Source organism: Gymnoscopelus microlampas (genome assembly GCF_963454915.1).
Source record: "Gymnoscopelus microlampas genome assembly, chromosome: 18".
Classification (NCBI taxonomy): Eukaryota; Metazoa; Chordata; class Actinopteri; order Myctophiformes; family Myctophidae; genus Gymnoscopelus; species Gymnoscopelus microlampas.
The window spans coordinates 31,157,722-31,175,795 of record NC_139955.1 but is presented as its reverse complement, the minus strand read 5'-3'; the positions used below and the strand labels follow the sequence as shown (position 1 = coordinate 31,175,795).

Below are 18,074 nucleotides of genomic sequence, written 5' to 3'. Positions count from 1 at the left end.
AAGGTGATCACTTCAGTTCGCGTTCCCACCAGGAACACCACTAAACCACAGCAATAAAGGCAACAGATACACTTTGAAGTAATTTTGCTTAGTTTCACTGATCACAGAGTTGCTGTTTTATTTTTGGCTTTGTAGGGCAAGTTTTGTCTCTGTTGCTGATTATTTTGTATTTCCTTCCTTCCAGAATGCTTCAACCACTTGCTGCTGTTCTTCTGGATTGTGGAATAAAATGTTACCTTAATTTAGTCTCCTTTTACAAAGCAGTGTCAAGGCAGGCAGGGCTTGGCAGAATGTAGTTACCATTAAATTATACGCGTCAGGCGCTGTCATAATGTAGCATTTATTTATTACCCTGGCAGCCCTTTCTGTTCTCGTTTCATAGACTTGCCAGCTAGTCCAGTGGAAAAGTATTATATACTTAAATGGTGATAATGACACCAGAGGAGCTCGATTATGACCTAGCCATACACATCACATGTTAACTATATAGAGCAGTGAAGTGGAGTGACATTGATGGGTTGCTTGTCCAAGATTCCTTATTACAGCATCATTAACTCACTATAGATCCACAACATACACTGCCATAACTGTGACACAGTGGATCTGGGGTTTTCAAAGTTTGTCAAAAATGTTATGTTACTGTCATTAAGAATTCTATAGCAGCCCTTAAGCCTGCATCTTCTAGTTAAATACTTGACAAGTAGATTCTTCCCATTCTCACTGCCCAGTGCCCATTCATTCTTTTTTCTGTCCATTAGATGGCATACATTGAACATCTAAAAAGTGGTTGTGCCATAGTAAATAATGTATTTTACTTGTATTGCGCTTTACCACACATAGTAACTCTCCTCCTGAGTCAAGGAACCTCTTCTATGTTCAGTACCATGTCACTATTTTACCCGCTACTAGAATTAAGATGTCAAGACATTCCATCTCTTGGTGTTCACTCCACCATCACCTGAAGGCCAATTTCTTGCGTCCGCCCAATGGTACAACACGTGAGAAGTCAACCCATAGCCAGTGTTGAATCCTGCAGACATCAGTAACGTCATGTCCATGATGCTGATAGCTCTCTATTGGCCAGTGAAGTATAGCTGGTGGAGATCATCCAAATCTTGTCTGGACAGCCATAGCCTCTTCACCGGTGCAGGGACCCTGTCGCAGGTAGAAGTATTTCATCCTCATCCAGAGAGTTTTTAATTGATTTAAAGGAGTAGTTCACCCAAAAAAAATACTTATTTTCGATCAATTACACACATCATGAAGCCTTGAATTCATGGAGATTTTTTTGTTTTTGTCGCATTCCTGAGCCAATAATTTGATGACCGGCGGGGTCTCCGGAAGGAGATTCGAAGAGACTACAGAGTCTCCTACTGCTGACCTATGACCCGGTCATCAAATCACCTTCTCTGTATCATATACCTTTTGGGGGCAGACAATAAAATATGTCCTCCAGACGGAAATTATTTCATTTACTCACCTGCGCCCTCTACAGATCTGGTCAATGGTAATGTATATTGACCAGATCTGTAGAGGGCGCAGGTGAGTAATTCAAATAATTTCCGTCTGGAGGACATATTTAATTTTCTGCCCAAAAAGAGCGAGTGTATATCATAATATACAGAGAAGGTGGGGTCCTCCTGAGACGTTTCCCACCGTGGATAATAGTCCTTCAACAACACAAAACAGCCTTTGTTTCGATGAGTAGTGAAAGAGTTTTCATATTTGTACTAATTAAAGTTGGAGACCTCGCACAGCAGTAGAATTTTCAGTCCATGGAGATAGCACGCGCTCCTAATAGAGCGTTAGAGAGAACTCGGTAACGCTCCGGGCCAGAGCTTCCTCAGCCCAGCTGCTCTAGGGCGAAATTAGCCCTGAAACATGACTGTCATTCCATGACAGTCATGGTGCCAGTTGCCCCTGGGTTTTCGCGGATTTCTTTTTGTTTAGATTGCCAACTCTCACATGTACATAAACGTTCAGATTTCAAATATAAAGTGCTTACCACAGAGCCACGGATGTTACCTCGCGATGCGGACCACATTAAGTACCCGTATCTCCCGTATTGTTCAATAAAAAGCATTTTAATCCGATCGCCGGCCATTTTCTCCAAATTTTCTCCGATACTTTCAACCATGCGACACCTAATGGTTGGGAGGTGTATTGCACTCTGATACATTAAAAAAAAAAAAAACCTGAAAAAAGAAAATGGCCGGCGATGGGCTTAAAATGCTTTTTATTGAACAATACGGGAGATACGGGTACTTAATGTGGTCCGCATCGCGAGGTAACATCCGTGGCTCTGTGGTAAGCACTTTATATTTGAAATCTGAACGTTTATGTACATGTGAGAGTTGGCAATCTAAACAAAAAGAAATCCGCGAAAACCCAGGGGCAACTGGCACCATGACGCTTGTGTATACAAGCGTCATGTGAACCATGGCTAGGGCGAAATATGCATGCGCAATAAAACGTAGAATCGGGAGGAGGAGGAGGAGGGTGGCTACAGGGGGGCTGGTACAGGGGGGCCAGATGATGCTGTCAGCGAAAGCTGTGGAAGGAGGATCCTCCTCTTCGCCGGTCCCAGCAGCGGTGCTAGCAGCAGTCTGACTGTCTCCATCCCATACATCATCCATGTGTAAAAATGGAATCGCATCTAAACATGTGCTGAGTTTACCATACAAACAGGATCATCGGTAAACCTGCTGGTCTGTAAATAATACCGTTCATTGTTTTAGCACGTTACCAAGAAGAGATATTTTTCTTTTTCTTTTTCTTTTTGTGGTCCGCGGGGGGTTGAAATGCTACCCTGTTCACCATCATCATCATCAGCGCAGATGGAGGGTTGCGGAGATAAGAGAGACCCACCACCACAGATTCACATAGAGGTAAAGACAATATATCTTTGCATTTTTTCTCACCAATATATTGTATAAATAGCCTATACTGTGTAATCCATCAGGTACAAATTTTACGTTTATTTTGACCTAATTTCTTTTCTTTTTTCTTTTCTTATTGCCAGCCGGCTTCGCTCTTATAATGGAAGAGAGCTGACCCCTCCCTAAAATTGTCGCTCCTCTCGCCATTCATTTACACACAGGCATAGAATCCTGCCTGAGAAATAGCAGCCCGGCCGAGAGTAAATGTTTCTTTTTTTCAGATGTATTAGCATGTCTTGAAAATTGTAGCTATAGTGTGCACCGAATGTTGGCCTGTGTCTTGGGGCTGTGAAGGGATACAGGATAGGTGGGCATTATAGGGACATCTGGGCATCTCGATGAAAAAATGGCTATTTTGTCCAAAGAGTAAAGAAAAATGTTCCTATGTAATGTAAAGTATAGTATAGAGAAACATGCACGGTACATCATAATCAGACTTAATTTAATCCTTCAACTTCTCGTTTATGCCCCAAAATGACTGGATATATAGGTTTTGTAGCAATTGTAGAAATATTAGACCTTAATTGTCGAATGTTAAAGCACGTTCTAGTCATGTATACTTTACATGACTTAAGATATTTTCGAATATATATATTTTGTAACATTTTGGGCAAAATAGCCAACTCTACATCGAGGTGCCCAGATGTCCCTAGTGCCCACCTATCCTGTTACCCTGTGAAGTGGGGTGTCTACTTATCCAGTGTAGTGTCTGAATACGGTCCTAAGATATGCAGCGTGGGCTGAATTGGAGCTATTGATGCACTGGCTAGCCTAATTTGCCTCTTTACAAAGCCCGACTCACAGTCACATCACACCTTTGATACTAGGCTACTGATGGCCGCATGGGTCTAGTATAGTGAACTCACTAACCTCAAATGTTGCACGCTCCCCTCCACCCTGCAGGGATATCTAAGTTGACAGTGTGTTAGAATGGAGAGGTGGATGAAAGTGGGCCATGTGCTTTCACCCAGGCCAGGTCTGTGTTCTGCTTTTGGGCAGGAAGAACAGAGATAATGAAGAGGAGGAAACATTTTCTACCCAATACTGCTGTAGAATAATTGGGATGTTATAATGATAACTGACTGTGCAGTACTTCCACGTCTTTATATATCCTGTTATCTGATGTAGGCTACAAAGGGGTCACTCACTCTACAAGTTCCAATTACCTCTGAATGTGGAGAACGCATTGCAAATGCCCTCTTAGATTGGGACTGAAAAGTGGTAAAGTGTTATTTAAGGTCTTAGTTTACCGTAGTGATGTAATGGTCATGAAGTCCCACAATGAAGACTACACACTTGCACTCCTTTCAATATTTATTGGACTAATGGGCCATCATCATCTACATGTTTCAGCCATGTGAACAGAGTGCTGTTCAAACTGTCTAAATAAGGTGCAGTCATTCTCCACTGTCACCGAATTACTGGTCTACACCAGTGGTTCTCAACCTTTTCAGGCCGCGACCCCCCAAAATAATCATATTTGAACTGGGGACCGCCCAAAATGATCAAATTTGAACTGGGGACCCCCCACCCTGACAAGCGCTTGGGATTGTTGGAGTTGAGGCATTACATTTAGTTTGACTCAAAACGTTGTGAAAATAGCCGATCTACAAGCTCACAACGCCTTGTGTTGCAAGGCGTTGTGAGCTTGTAGATCAGCTATTTTCACAATTGCTGCCTCTTTCTCAAACTATTTGACAATTTGGCCAATGTTTGACCAGTTTTTATTGTATAGTTTGTTGATTACTTTTGATGCAGTAATGTTTTTTAGGTATTAAAAAGGTCTTAAAAGTCATTAAATTGTCACTTCACTGTCCCCCCCAATCATGTGGGGACCCCCCTGGGGGTCCCGACCCACAGGTTTAGAACCACTGGTCTACACAAAATGTGGGTCCTAGTGAGAAGAACCTGTATGTGGACCACTGATCACATTGTAGTAGAAAGTCCAGTCCCTACAGCTGAATCAGATGAAGATGACATGTTATCAGAAGAGCTAATAGGATTTCTGTGTTCTTGAAAAGGTCATGCAACATCTGCAGACCTTGGAGATGGTCATTACTACAGTCATTAGTGAGCCATATAGGAAAATGAGCTTATACCTATTGAACCACACATTCTGATGACATCAGCGATCTTCATATATGGGCATAAAAGGGACAAGGACTATAGGGAGTGCTATAGATGTGAGGGCCGCATAGCGGCCCGAACCTTTAGTATTATAAAACATATCAATGGTGAGATTTAACCCCAAAAATGAGATCATATCTAATAAAAACATAAAATATTAGATTGAGGTCATAAAATGATTGTTCCACTGTTATCTGTGTAGTTGATGTATTGGATACGGACAGCACTTTGAATTCTTGGTCCATGACAAAATATCACACTACATTTATTAACCACTTAAAGTCTATATCCTTTGTTGTATGTCAAATAGTGAAAACAGCCAGTCTACAAGCTCACAACGCATCGCAACAAGATGCTTTTGGAGCTTATAGATAGGCTTTTGTTCGCCTATTTTTGCTGAATGTTCATCCATTTAGATTGTTTTTGCATATAATGGCATGCCCTGAATAGGGATGCTAGGGTTCATGTGGTTAAACAGTAACATCTCTAAACCATGCTGTGCCTTTGTCAGCCCATGGCCCTTGAAAACTCCCCAACAACATATCAGGCTTATTGGACTTGGGCGTTCACAGGCAAATACTTCTAATGCTGCATTCCTTATAAATCAAGAGAGTTCCTAAATTGCACCCCTAAATGTCTTTAGATGCACCTCTCTGCTCCCCGTCTGTACTCAGTCACAGCATGGCTATGTAATTGCATTCTGATGGTCTCAGTGGCCTGCCTACAGTCTATTGTGGAATACGATCCTGTTCTTGTTCTCTCCCCTTGTAGTGTGACAGACTGACAGAAGAGAGAGATGAGGCTGAGAGACAGCTCAAACACATCAAGAGAGGTGAGTTCCTCTACAATGCACACGCTGTGTCAGTATTGTATAGTCGGGAAAACACTGTACACAATACACATGATAGTTTAACCTGAACCTTTTTTAGCTGAGGTTACATGACCTCACGTTACATGACCAGATAAGACAGTGGTTCTCAACCTTTTCTGGATCAGGGCCCACTTGAAAATCTCAAAAGCGTTCACAGCCCACCCAACTGATCACTTAACATGTAAATTGTCAGCTGGGTGGGCAGCATTCATTTTCAGAGCATGTTATTTTGATGACCAATCAATCGATTGTTTTCTGGCTCGGATCAATATACTTTAAGTTATTTATCACAATGAAAAGTCATTTTTCGCCAGTCGTTCCCATACAACTTTTATTTTTCCCAAATATTTGCTTTTTTTAATACTTTATACATAGTCTGTTCATCCTATAGAACTCAGTTATCCATTACAAAGCTGAAATGTTTTCATCTGTTAACACATTAAGACCGGGAAAGCATCAGTTTAACCACTTAAACCATTATTTTATACTTTGGCTTTCAAAAATAGCAGATCTACAAGCTCATAGTGCAGCACCGAGTGCTGCACTATGAGCTTGTAGATCTGCATTTTTTTTTTAAATTGTGAACATTTGTGCAAATCTTTGAATATATATATTTTTAAAGCAACCATTTTTAACTCAAATCTTTGCTTCTGGGGGTCCCTGGAACAAAGTATTTTGAGATGGGGGTCCGCGGCCAAATACATATAATTTTGGAGGTCCTTGACATGAAAAAGTTTGAGAACCACTGATGTAACAACATAAGTTTTTCAGAAAACTGTTATAAGATTTAGAAGACATTTGTAGAATCGGAAACCTCACCTTACCTTACCTTAATGGGTAAAATGGCAATGCCATTAAGTTACTTCAAGTGTGCCTTCAGATTTCAGGGATTTGGGTTCATCTATCCCCAGTGACACACTGACACCTTGATAGTCCTACATCTTTGTCTCACTCCTCCCCTTTGCACCTTATTCCACACCTCTCTCCTGATGACACCGCCAACACCTCACACTCTGAATGGACAGGTTAAGAGGATTTTGGGTGGGGGCTTCAGTTTCCATGACTACTCCCAAGTCAGACAGCCAACCAAAAGACTTGACTTTGTGTTTTGGTCACCTTATAACCCTTCTTGCCAGCCAAAGGCAGGTGATGTAATAGTAGTCTTCTTAACCCTCATTATTAACAATTGATCTGGGTTAGAAGGAAGGCAGAGTATCACTGGAGCTGCTGATCTTTCTGATGACCATTCTCAGAGGTGAGACAAATATTATTTGCAGAATATTCATGCAGATGCCTTTCTTGGCCATTTTAATCAAAACATTTAAAAATGTAATTTGTCGAAAAGTGCATTAGTAGAGATGGCGCCAAAGCGGAGGTCTTGGGTTCAGGAAACACGAGAGCACGACAGTTTTGCGTCGATCTACAGTTGGCAAGGCGGCGTTCTCTGCTTTCAGCTGCATGTCTGTGTGTAATTGAGTGAACCATCATGATGGTTATTGTTCAGCTGGTGACTGTAGAACCAGGCAAACTCCACTTTGAACGTCTCTCTTCATGTGACATGTACTTTACATACATTTACATTTAGGCACTTTTAGCTGGAACTTTTATCCGGAGCGACTTACACTGCCAGCTTAAATTCCCTTGGAAAATTGGTTTCTTGTTATGTTGAGCAATGCCAACTTTTCAGCTTATGACCGAAGACTGGAGTGGAACAGCCGTGGCAATGTGCTTGCATCACAGTTCTTCCAAAGCCTGTTCATTGGGTTGGAACATCATAAATCCAAAATCTTGACCCTATCAGCTACAGTATTTGTTGAAACTGATTAAGGAAGTACTTGGCAGTCTTGTATAAAATCCATAATGTCTAAAATTTATAGTTAACAAATCCTTTAATAATTTGCACTAGCCAGCTGTATGACATTGGCATTTATTTCCCCTCACAGCACCTTTACCGTTTGCATGATTTGCTGGAACATTCCATAATTTAGTAATTTGGATTTCGAGTTAGAATGAAGTGGTGAATATGATGATTCCTCTTTTCTTAGTGGGTATGATAATTTAATACGTCATGCACTTATTCTTTCATTCATCCTTTTATTCAGTCATTACCTCACCCTAGAGGCCTGCAGTCACCGATGAAGACAGCATTCGCTCTCATCATGTTATTTCACTGAATTATTAACATCGTCTCCTATGAATTATTCAGTGACAGAAAATGGGGGGGGGGGGCGCCTCGCTGCCTTCCGCTGTGTCTATTGTCGCGTCTTTCAAAAGGCCTTTCTACCTGCTACTCCATATTTGATGGCCACTTCATTATTCTGCTCAATGAGGGTAGAATTAACTTCGTGAAAAGATACTTGATTTCAAGCTCATTTTAATCTAAAGCAGGGGTGTCAAACTACTGGCCAGCGAGCCTAGACTAGAGAATGGAGATTTCTGAATTGTGGCCCTGGAGCACTGATTAATCCACTGTGTGTGTACTGAAAACATTGCCTTCTTAACTATGATTTGCTACGAACTCATTTGCCTGTCTTGTTGACAGACTGAGCCTTGATACAGTATAGCAGCAGTAAAACAGGGAGCGTGACGCTGCAAATGTCAAGGAAGATTGGCCTACTTACCTCCTCACAGCAGTGGCTTTACAGTGCATGAGCCTGTCGGCTGTATGGAAGCAGTTCTTAGCTTATCTGTGCAGCTTAAAGTCTGTCATTTATGCCACGAATGACGCCAAAACTACAAAGCAAGTCATTTTCAAAAGAGATGTCTCTGCAAATGTGTCGCACATATTTTTTGTTTGGTTCACTTTGCCCCTCCACCTAAACAAACACATATCGTTGCCTAATCTTGATATATCGATGTTGAATATTACACCTAATTATAGACCTCAATATTGCAAAATAGCTAAACCTATTGCAACTATTGCAACTTCATTCTGTCTTTCTGCACTTTACAAAACTGCCTGTAGTACAATGTACCGATGGCGATGAGACCTACTTATTTGCTCTTCTGTACTCAGCTGAAAGCCTGCGGCAGCACTTAGACCACCTACAGTATTGTTCATACTGTAGTTCTGGGTCAGTGTTTTGTGGCTAATGCATCCCTGGTCTTACTACCCTTGGCTGTTGTTTTCAGTTTTTAGTAGAATCCTTTGTTGGCAGAGAGGGAAGCTAACTTGCCTTTTCTGGTGACTGCTGTGACTTATCCCAAAATCCACGTGCCAATTTTGTCTGTATGGTATAATACCACAAACCAAACAAGGTTATTTGGGTAGAACAGGACCACCAACTAATGTGTTGGCTACCTAGCCTGGTAAACCACCCAGTCGCGGAATTCAATTTCATTTTCATTCAGCAACCCTCGCTGAAATCGAATGCAATGCGATTTCCAGGAGGGGGTGGTTTACCAGGCTATTGGCTACCTGCCAGGCTGCCAAAGTGGCTTTTAATAGAGTAGACCAGACCCATTGAAAGAGAGAGTTACAACACTCTTTGATCTTGCCACAACACACATAAACACACATATACATCTATTAAGAACATTACATGCTGGAACTACTCAGTAGTGTTTGAAACTATTGGTCGCCCCATGGCAAGGGTTTCTTCTACATTCTTCTTGTTATTGTTATTATCTCTGAGCACACTAAACCATTATAATTATTAATTATTAAAAATCCATACATTGTTGGATATTGAATATTATGTGGATATTCCTAGTTTACAAAGGAAGTCTGTGGGAGTGACATAACTCTCTCTCACTATTTAGGAAAGATTCCCAATACAGACCAAGACCAAGTTTATTTTGATGATCAATCAATCATGTTCCAGCTTGGATCAATGGAACATACTATACTTAAAGCTCAGATTTATCAGGATCAGAATGAAAACACTTGTGTTTTTAAGGATTTAAAGAAGAAATACCATGAAATTCTACGTACATTTTTTAATTTTAATGTCATATTATCATTATAATCTCAGTGTTTTATTTTGGGGCACACTTGCAATATCCTCACAGCCCAACAGTGGGCCCCGACCCACAGGTTGAGAACCACTGGACTGAAGGGCTGTTCACACTGAGCACTATTACTACATAGTTAAAAATAATCGTCAAATGAATGGCAGAGCTATAAAAAAAATACAGTGGTGAACGATATATAGTTATAGTGATTGTTATAGTTATAGTGCTCAGTGTGAATGGCCCTTAACATTACCTGCTCCCTTCAAAGAATAAATAATTAAAAAGATTCTGTAGTAACAGTAGCACATGAAAATCATGGCTTCTTGTCTGCCATAAGGACACTGGTAGAGAAGGCAACATTTATCAGCATCAACATATTTGGCCATAACAAATGGGTGAATATGACTAACAGTTTGCTAATCCCCAAATCATCTGTTTATAACATGCAACACCACCAAAGAGGCTTTCTATCAGCTCTGTTGTTCAATAGCAAAAACAATGACACTGTGCCAATAGAATAGAACAGTAGTGTATGTCTATCCGATGTCTGCACCTTTTCCCCTGACTTGTGACCGTCCTTTAGCCAGACAGTGATCAGTCATGACATGTGGGTTGAAACAGCAGTTAGAGCCCTTAGAGCAGGGGTGTCAAACTCATTTTAGGTCAGGGGCCAGATTGGTCAAAATTTGACTTTGTGCGGGCTGTATTACTTTTTGTCAGTGCGTGTTTTGTGCATGCTCCCAACGCTGAAAGGCACGAATGCTGTCGTAGTATTCAGTCACACAACACAAAAAAAACATTATGGGTAACGGCTGCTGATTTCAGGTTTAGGACTAAACAGGAACGTGTATACTACATGTTTTATTTGCATTTCATAATTTCTCAGGTGTGCACTGGAGTTTTCAGCCTGCAGTGTCCGACCTATGGTACTATGGTGTGTTCTAGAGAGCACAAAGATTCAGAGGAAGCCTCTTACTATGCGGAATGCAGAGACTGCTACCATGCAGCCCATATAAATATTAAACATTCAATCATGGATGAAAAATACATATAACTCTCCTTTCCCTTCCACTCCCCTGCTCTTCGTATTCATTTCCATAATTTAAAGTTGACGCTCTTTTCCTCTCTTGTGTACTGTGTACACATAAAAATGATCCTTGTTTAAAAAAAAAGTCAGCAGGCTAATTCTCCCATTTGCAAGTTACTGCACGAACAAAAACATGCCACTTTAGAAGTTATGAGCTCACCATCTTTATGGAAAACAAGATGCACTGTACCTGTCAGTCGAGGTTTGGGAATTGAACTGTGCTCCACATTTCTTTAGGGAGCAATTTGTTGTGTCCCCTCGACTCCCTATGTCTACCTATGTCTACTTACTCATGTTTGTGTCTTTATTGGCACAAATGTCACAGCCATAATCGTGTTTCGTGTTTCCAAATGCCATGTCATATATTGTGGCGTTTAGGGAGGAAAAACATAAAATATGATTATAATTGGCTGTTCAATTGAATCTGTTCTGAAATGTTGTATATCCATTTTGAATATGGCTGTCCTCTCATAGATGATTAATTAGTCGGTTTGTAATTAGTCGAATTTTTGGATACTCATGATGTAGTACAGCTCAGTTTGGTGTCTTTGCCAAAAGTACCTACTCCAAAGGGAAGTGTATTCATGCATAATTCATTAATGGCTTTGTAGAAATTGCTGGTCTTGCTTTCTCATTGGCATGTTTGCGAGAGTATTTATATGCCCCTGTGTGTGCGTGCGACATGCGTGTGTGCAAACAAACGTGTGTGTGTATACGCGTGCGTGTGTGCATGTGTGTGCATGTGTGTGTGCGTGTGTGTGCGTGTGTGTGCGTGTGTGTGTGTGTGTGTGTGTGTGTGTGTGTGTGTGTGTGTGTGTGTGTGTGTGTGTGTGTGTGTGTGTGTGTGTGTGTGTGTGTTAGTCATTTAGCCCACAAGCACATCAGCCGTTACCTGAAATGAAGAGTGTGATGTTGGAATAGGGTCAGCAGGCCTACAAGCTTGCTGGACACTCTTAGTCATGATGGTGTTCTCACTATGTCCTATTTTTCAGTCAGCCATTAAAATCTATCTTATCTATCATTAACCTACACAGTAAAATCCTCAGTGGTAATTTAACTCTGATCCATAAGGGTCCATTTTCAAATTAACACCGAGGACTTTGCTGTGTGTGAGCAATTTTCACTACATTCTAGGCAGATAGGGTTTAAATACAGTGATAGGACATACAGTACATGTGTTGACGCCCACACATCATTGGCCACTCCAAATTGAACCTGTGACCTTCCGCTAACAGGACTGTCTCTAGCTAAGCTAGGCTATTATTCTGTCCTTTTGCAACCCCTTGGCGGCCACCCTCCTATGAAAACCTATCCTCTAGCTGAGAGGGCAGTCAGTCGGTTAGTCACAACAGCTCCGGTTACAGCACCAGGGCCCGACCACACGGCGGGTTAACAACCAATCTTCTGCTCACCAAAAGTGCCGGGTACACGGTGTGTAATTAGGGGTTAAAGTGGTGTTTTCTATGTGATGCGTATAGCAATAAAAAGGTGATCGTGAAATTGTTGATTGTTGTACACTTACTGAGCTTGTTATTTTTTTGTTAAAGCTCACCAGCAATAATTGTGCATTAATAGTCTTTTTTGATCTCATTGTTTTTTGTAAAAAAAAAATATGAATAATATTAATAAATGTAATTTCATGTTTGTGCAGCCTTAGTTTTTCTTGTTTCTTTTTTATTATTGGTGAAAAAACTATTATGAGTCTCAGTGTCAGTGGCTCAGGGTTTCCAGCGGGGCAGGCCATGGCAGAAGACTGGATTTAATCCGTTTTGGAAGCATGTGTTCCTAGCCAGAGGAAGCTCCGTTAATGGATCAGGGATGTTAACAGAAGCTTCCTGCTGACTGAAATATGAACTGGTCTCCTCAGCCACACGGCCGCGATACACCCCTGGTAGCATCCTTGTTGCCACACTGAAAACTGAAACTCTCATTGGGGATGGAGAGAGGAGGGGGAAACGGAGTGATGGATGGAGTGAGGAAGTGAGTGAGAGGTGGACAGGAACCTGCAGAGACAATGAAGGAGAGGACAGAAGAGACGGAGGTTTAAGATTAAGGGAGAGCAAAGGAGTTGGTTGTACATTGGAGAGAGTGAGGGAGAGAGAGATAAAAAAAAAAGAAGAAAGAGAAGAAGAGAGGGAGGGAAGGAGAGAGATAAAAAAAAAAGGCTGAGAGGAGAAAAGCATGAAGAGAACATTGGCGAGTGGAAAAATGACTCGTATTCTCTTTTCCATGTCATGTGTGATAATTGTAGAGAGACATTGTGATTAGAAAGGTCATGGATTCATTTGTTCAAAACACTGTAATCTACCCTGCTCTGTCATTGGAAACAGGTAAAAGAGCATCAACTTTGGGAAGTAGATACAAGTGTACCCCCAATACACCAATGTACAAAAGGATCAGACATTAAAAGTGTGGACATGCCGTTTATTGCCTTGTTTGTCTCTGCCCTTTGTGTGTGTGTGTGTGTGTGTGTGTGTGTGTGTGTGTGTGTGTGTGTGTGTGTGTGTGTGTGTGTGTGTGTGTGTGTGTGTGTGTGTGTGTGTGTGTGTGTGTGTGTGTGTGTGTGTGTGTGTGTGTGTGTGTATCCAGTGTCCCAGATGGTGATTGAGGAGGTGAGCGTTCTGCAGACTCAGCTGGAGATTGAGAAGTCATGCCGTGAGAATGCAGAAGCCTTGGCCACAAAGGTGACGCACTGCTGACACACACACACACACACACACACACACACACACACACACACACACACACACACACACACACACACACACACACACACACACACACACACACACACACACACACACACACACACACACACACACACACCTGCTAATCAATGATATTAGATTAGCCCAGGGCCCTGCTGTCTGAATAGAATTAGAAAGAAAACAGACTGGGTGACTCAGAATGACTCAGACCTGTTCCATACAATAAAAACATATTATATCATATTAAATTATAATAATTGCAAACATTATAATCCGGAAAATGACATACTGTAGTTATGATATTTGTATATTTTATTTCTAGTGTAAAACAATATGTGAGTAAAAAGACTGTCATGTATTTTGTGAAATTATTTAGAGGCCACAAATTGAGGTCAGGATTTTGGCATCGATGGAGGGATGTATTGAATTATTGTTACACAGCCATTTTGTGCAATATTCAGATGCATTTGTCAATTTTGTTTTTAAATACTTTTCATTCATTGTTATTGTGGACGAATCCCTGACCTTTGCCCTCCAGCTCAACTCTGAAAACAGGAAGTTGAAGTACCTGAGCCTGTCTTCTCGGCCATGTCTGGACGAACTGCTGCCAAGCATCTCCGATTGCATCTCCCAGGAGGAGGACAGAGAAGCACAGGACAACAACAGTCCTGATACGTTCACACAGTACCAACAACAGGTTAAAGGTAGGACAGTATTCACCTAACAGGTTAAAGGTAGGACAGTATTCACCTAACAGGTTAAAGGTAGGACATAGTATTCACATAAACAACACGTTAAAGGTAGGACATAGTATTCACATAAACAACAGGTTATAGGTAGGACATAGTATTCACATAAACAGCAGGTTAAAGGTAGGACATTATTCACAGTAGCAAAGGGTTAACAACTTAAGCCCTATATACTTCGTCATATGACAAATAGTGACAAATAGACAAATAATATACACGCTGGGTATGTGATGAATACAAAATATCCCAAACAGTTTACTGCAGGTATCAGTAGGTATGATTTCTGATAGAGCCTACTCTGGTGGGATTTCCAAAGACTTAACAACATCTTCTCTGTGCTTTGTTCAGAGCTATGTGAGACTGTCAGCAACTTGTTGGAGGAGAAGAAACAGTATGTCTGCCAGATCCATAACCAGCAGAGACAGATAGAGGAGCTCATGTCACAGGTGAGGATTCAGAAAAAAATGTGTTTATGATATGATGATGTATGGCATGATGTATGGCATTGAAGGCAATGTGTGTGTGTGTAATAGGAAAGATTTAGTTTCTATACATAGATTTAGTTAGGTAACAGAACTACAGTAGCAAAGCCAGTCTAAAGAGTTGACTGCACAGAATGAGTGTTCATACAATACTGTAATTGTAACATATTAATAATTGTATGCAAGCAGTAATAGGCCTTTATTAATTTGAGGGCGATAAATGTTAATGTCTATCAGCATCACAATTGATGGTTTCAAAGGTTTTACATGGCTGCGGAATATTGCTGAAACCACACCATTTGAATGTCCTCAATCTTGGGGTCATAGTACTGACAACAAGAAACAAAAACATCTTAAGAAATGCTATTTTTAAAGCGTGGCTCTGAGTCTGAAGGTGTCTAGCTGTCTATAAGTGGGCCTTGCCGTCTGTGTGTCTGTGTCTGCAGCTAAACTCGCAAACCACTGGAGCAAACAGCACTGCATTTCTTGTGCACACTGCCAGTAGGCCACAGAAGTGCCTCCAGTAATGTTTTATACTTTTTAAAACTTTTAACTTCAATTCTAATTGATGTCAAAGGGGCTTTGATCGGACTGAAACCTTGCCCAAATTCTTTGTCATAGTTTCATAGATATGTCATAGAGCAGGGCCAACTTTTTTTGCCCCATGGACCACTTCCAATATTTTCAATATCTCCGTGGACCCGGGAGGCGGTTGGCTGGGTCCCCCAGCTGTCATAGATGTCTTGCATCATATGTCTTGCACATTTAGAGAAAGTTCATTGGACAAAACAACCAATGTTACAAATGATTATATTAATTTTTGTGTACAGCTGGTTGTTCCTACAAAGGAAATTAAAATCTTTCCGAACAATAAATCATATGTGACCAAGGACATAAAAGATGTAATAAATGAAAGGAAAATAGCCTTCATAAACAAAGACTTCGGTGCACTCAAGTTGACGGAAAGAAAGCTCAAAACAAAAATGAGGCAGGCAAAATTGACACATAGACAGCATCTAGAGGATGCGTTTAAAGCCAAAAATCACAAAAAGGCGTGGGATACTATGAAATCCATGACAGGAATGTCATCCCCAACCAAACCTATTGTGACAGATAATGAACTTGGCTTTTCTAATGACCTAAATACTTTCTTTGCCAGATTCGAATCATTAGGCGATTCCTCTAAGTGCACTGAAATACTCAAGGCTGTAACACCTGCCCCCTCAGACAGAATTATCATCACTGAAGAGGATGTCAGAAAAGTGTTTCGGTGTACTAACACAAGGAAAGCTAATGGGCCGGACGAGTGCAGTGCTTTTCTCCTCAAAAACTTTGCATCTGAGTTGGCTCCTGTGTGGCAACCAATTTTTCAAACCTCTGTAGACACACACACAATTCCTCTGTGTTGGAAAACCTCACACATAAAACCACTACCCAAAATCCAAAATCCAATGTCCAAAAGAACATAAGGATTATAGACCCATAGCTCTCACTTCAGTGATCATGAAATCACTGGAAAGAATACTGTTGCAACATCTTGTAAGTATAACTAAAGACAAATTTGACCCCTGTCAGTTTGCTTATAAGAAAGGTTGCGGTACAGAGGATGCGGTTGTCACACTGGTCCACTTCATTACAAAACACCTAGATAAGTCTAATAAGAATTATGCAAGGGTGCTGTTCTTAGACTTCTCTTCAGCTTTCAATACAATACAGTCTGATATTCTGGTGTCAAAGATGGTGCAGTTGCAACTGAATCCATACTTAATTCACTGGTATGCTTCCTTCCTTACTAACAGAGTACAGAGGGTGAAAGTGAACAAAACCCTCTCCGCAGCATTAACTACTAATGTTGGTGCTCCCCAGGGTTGCGTAAGCTCAGCTGTACTTTTCACCCTTTATACTGACAGCTGTCGTACTGAGGAATGTCTGTCTGAATGTCGCACTGACAAAACAGACCAATACATTCTAAAGTACTCTGACGATACAGTTTTGATTTCCCTTTTGGATAGTTCCAGTGATCCTGGACTGCACCAACACAGAGTAAATAAGGTGGTGGAGTGGAGCGATAACAACGCTCTTATCATTAACACAAAAAAGACAGAGGAGATTGTTTTTGGTGCCCCACTAGAGATACACAGATCCCCCATAACTATTCATAGTGAACAGATCAACCAGGTATGTTCGTATATATACCTAGGAGTAGTAATTGACCACCTTCTGTCATGGAAAGAACAGATTGAATCAGTGGGTAAGAAGACAAAGCAAAGAGTCTATTTCCTTCGCCGTTTGAGATCTTTTGGTGCTAGTAGACAGATTCTTCTTTTGTTTTTCACTTCTGTTATAATGAGTGTTCTTCAGTACTGTAGTACCACCTGGTATGGATGTCTGTCTGTAGCCTTAAAGTCACAACTGCTGCAGCAACTGAACATTTGTTCAAAGATTGTTGGACAGCCACTTCAGAGGCTCTATACAACTACGTATAATGATAGTATGATAAGGTTGGCAAGGAATATCACTTCAAACACTAGCCATGCTTTGTATGGAGAATATAGGTTGCTGCCTTCAGGAAGGAGATACGGTGTTCCTACATACAATAAGGTCAAACTGAAGAGGTCCTTTGTCCATCAGACGACACTGAGGCTCAATCAGGATTTATAGGCCAAGGGTAGGCTGAGAGGTGGACATTGCTCTTGTCTTTGTATGTCTTTATGTATGTATTTTGTATTGTGTTTTGTTTTTCTTGTGTCATGTCAAATGTGTGAACTGTTTATTGTTGCATACATGGCTGCTGGGTCGCAAGACAAATTTCAGTGTGAACTGACAATAAAGTATTATCGTATCGTATCGTATCGTATAGATGACTGATGTCACAGGCTGGCCACATGAAGTCCAAGATCCACATTGGTGCTACTGTACGCTATTCCCATGTGGATCCCAAGGTCCACATGATTCGATTGTTTACGTACAGACGTATACAGGACAGACATATGCTGGGGCTCAATTATTTTGTCTGTAAATTGCTCTAATGGTATGCCAGCAAATTAAATGCAAAGCACTTTGTGTTGCAGATTGTCTTAGTGGTTAGAGAGCCTTTTTCTTAACAGTCAAAAGCTTGATCCCACAGCAGCTTATGAAGCATCCTTGGAAAATGAGA

At 41.0% G+C, this 18,074-nt stretch overlaps 1 protein-coding gene across 3 annotated transcripts in view; it reads left to right on the top strand.

Annotated features, from left to right (window-relative positions):
- The first annotated feature begins 2,648 nt into the window (after nucleotides 1-2,648).
- shtn3 (shootin 3) overlaps nucleotides 2,649-18,074 on the top strand; it is a 30,285-nt gene continuing 14,859 nt past the window's right edge. For all 3 annotated transcript variants that reach the window (XM_084041214.1, XM_084041213.1, XM_084041212.1), the window contains exons 1-5: nucleotides 2,649-2,888; nucleotides 5,838-5,898; nucleotides 13,568-13,662; nucleotides 14,225-14,390; nucleotides 14,784-14,881. In XM_084041214.1, coding sequence (XP_083897340.1) covers nucleotides 2,802-2,888; nucleotides 5,838-5,898; nucleotides 13,568-13,662; nucleotides 14,225-14,390; nucleotides 14,784-14,881 — 507 coding nt within the window. In that variant the 5' untranslated portion in view covers nucleotides 2,649-2,801. The remainder of the gene's footprint in view (nucleotides 2,889-5,837; nucleotides 5,899-13,567; nucleotides 13,663-14,224; nucleotides 14,391-14,783; nucleotides 14,882-18,074) is intronic.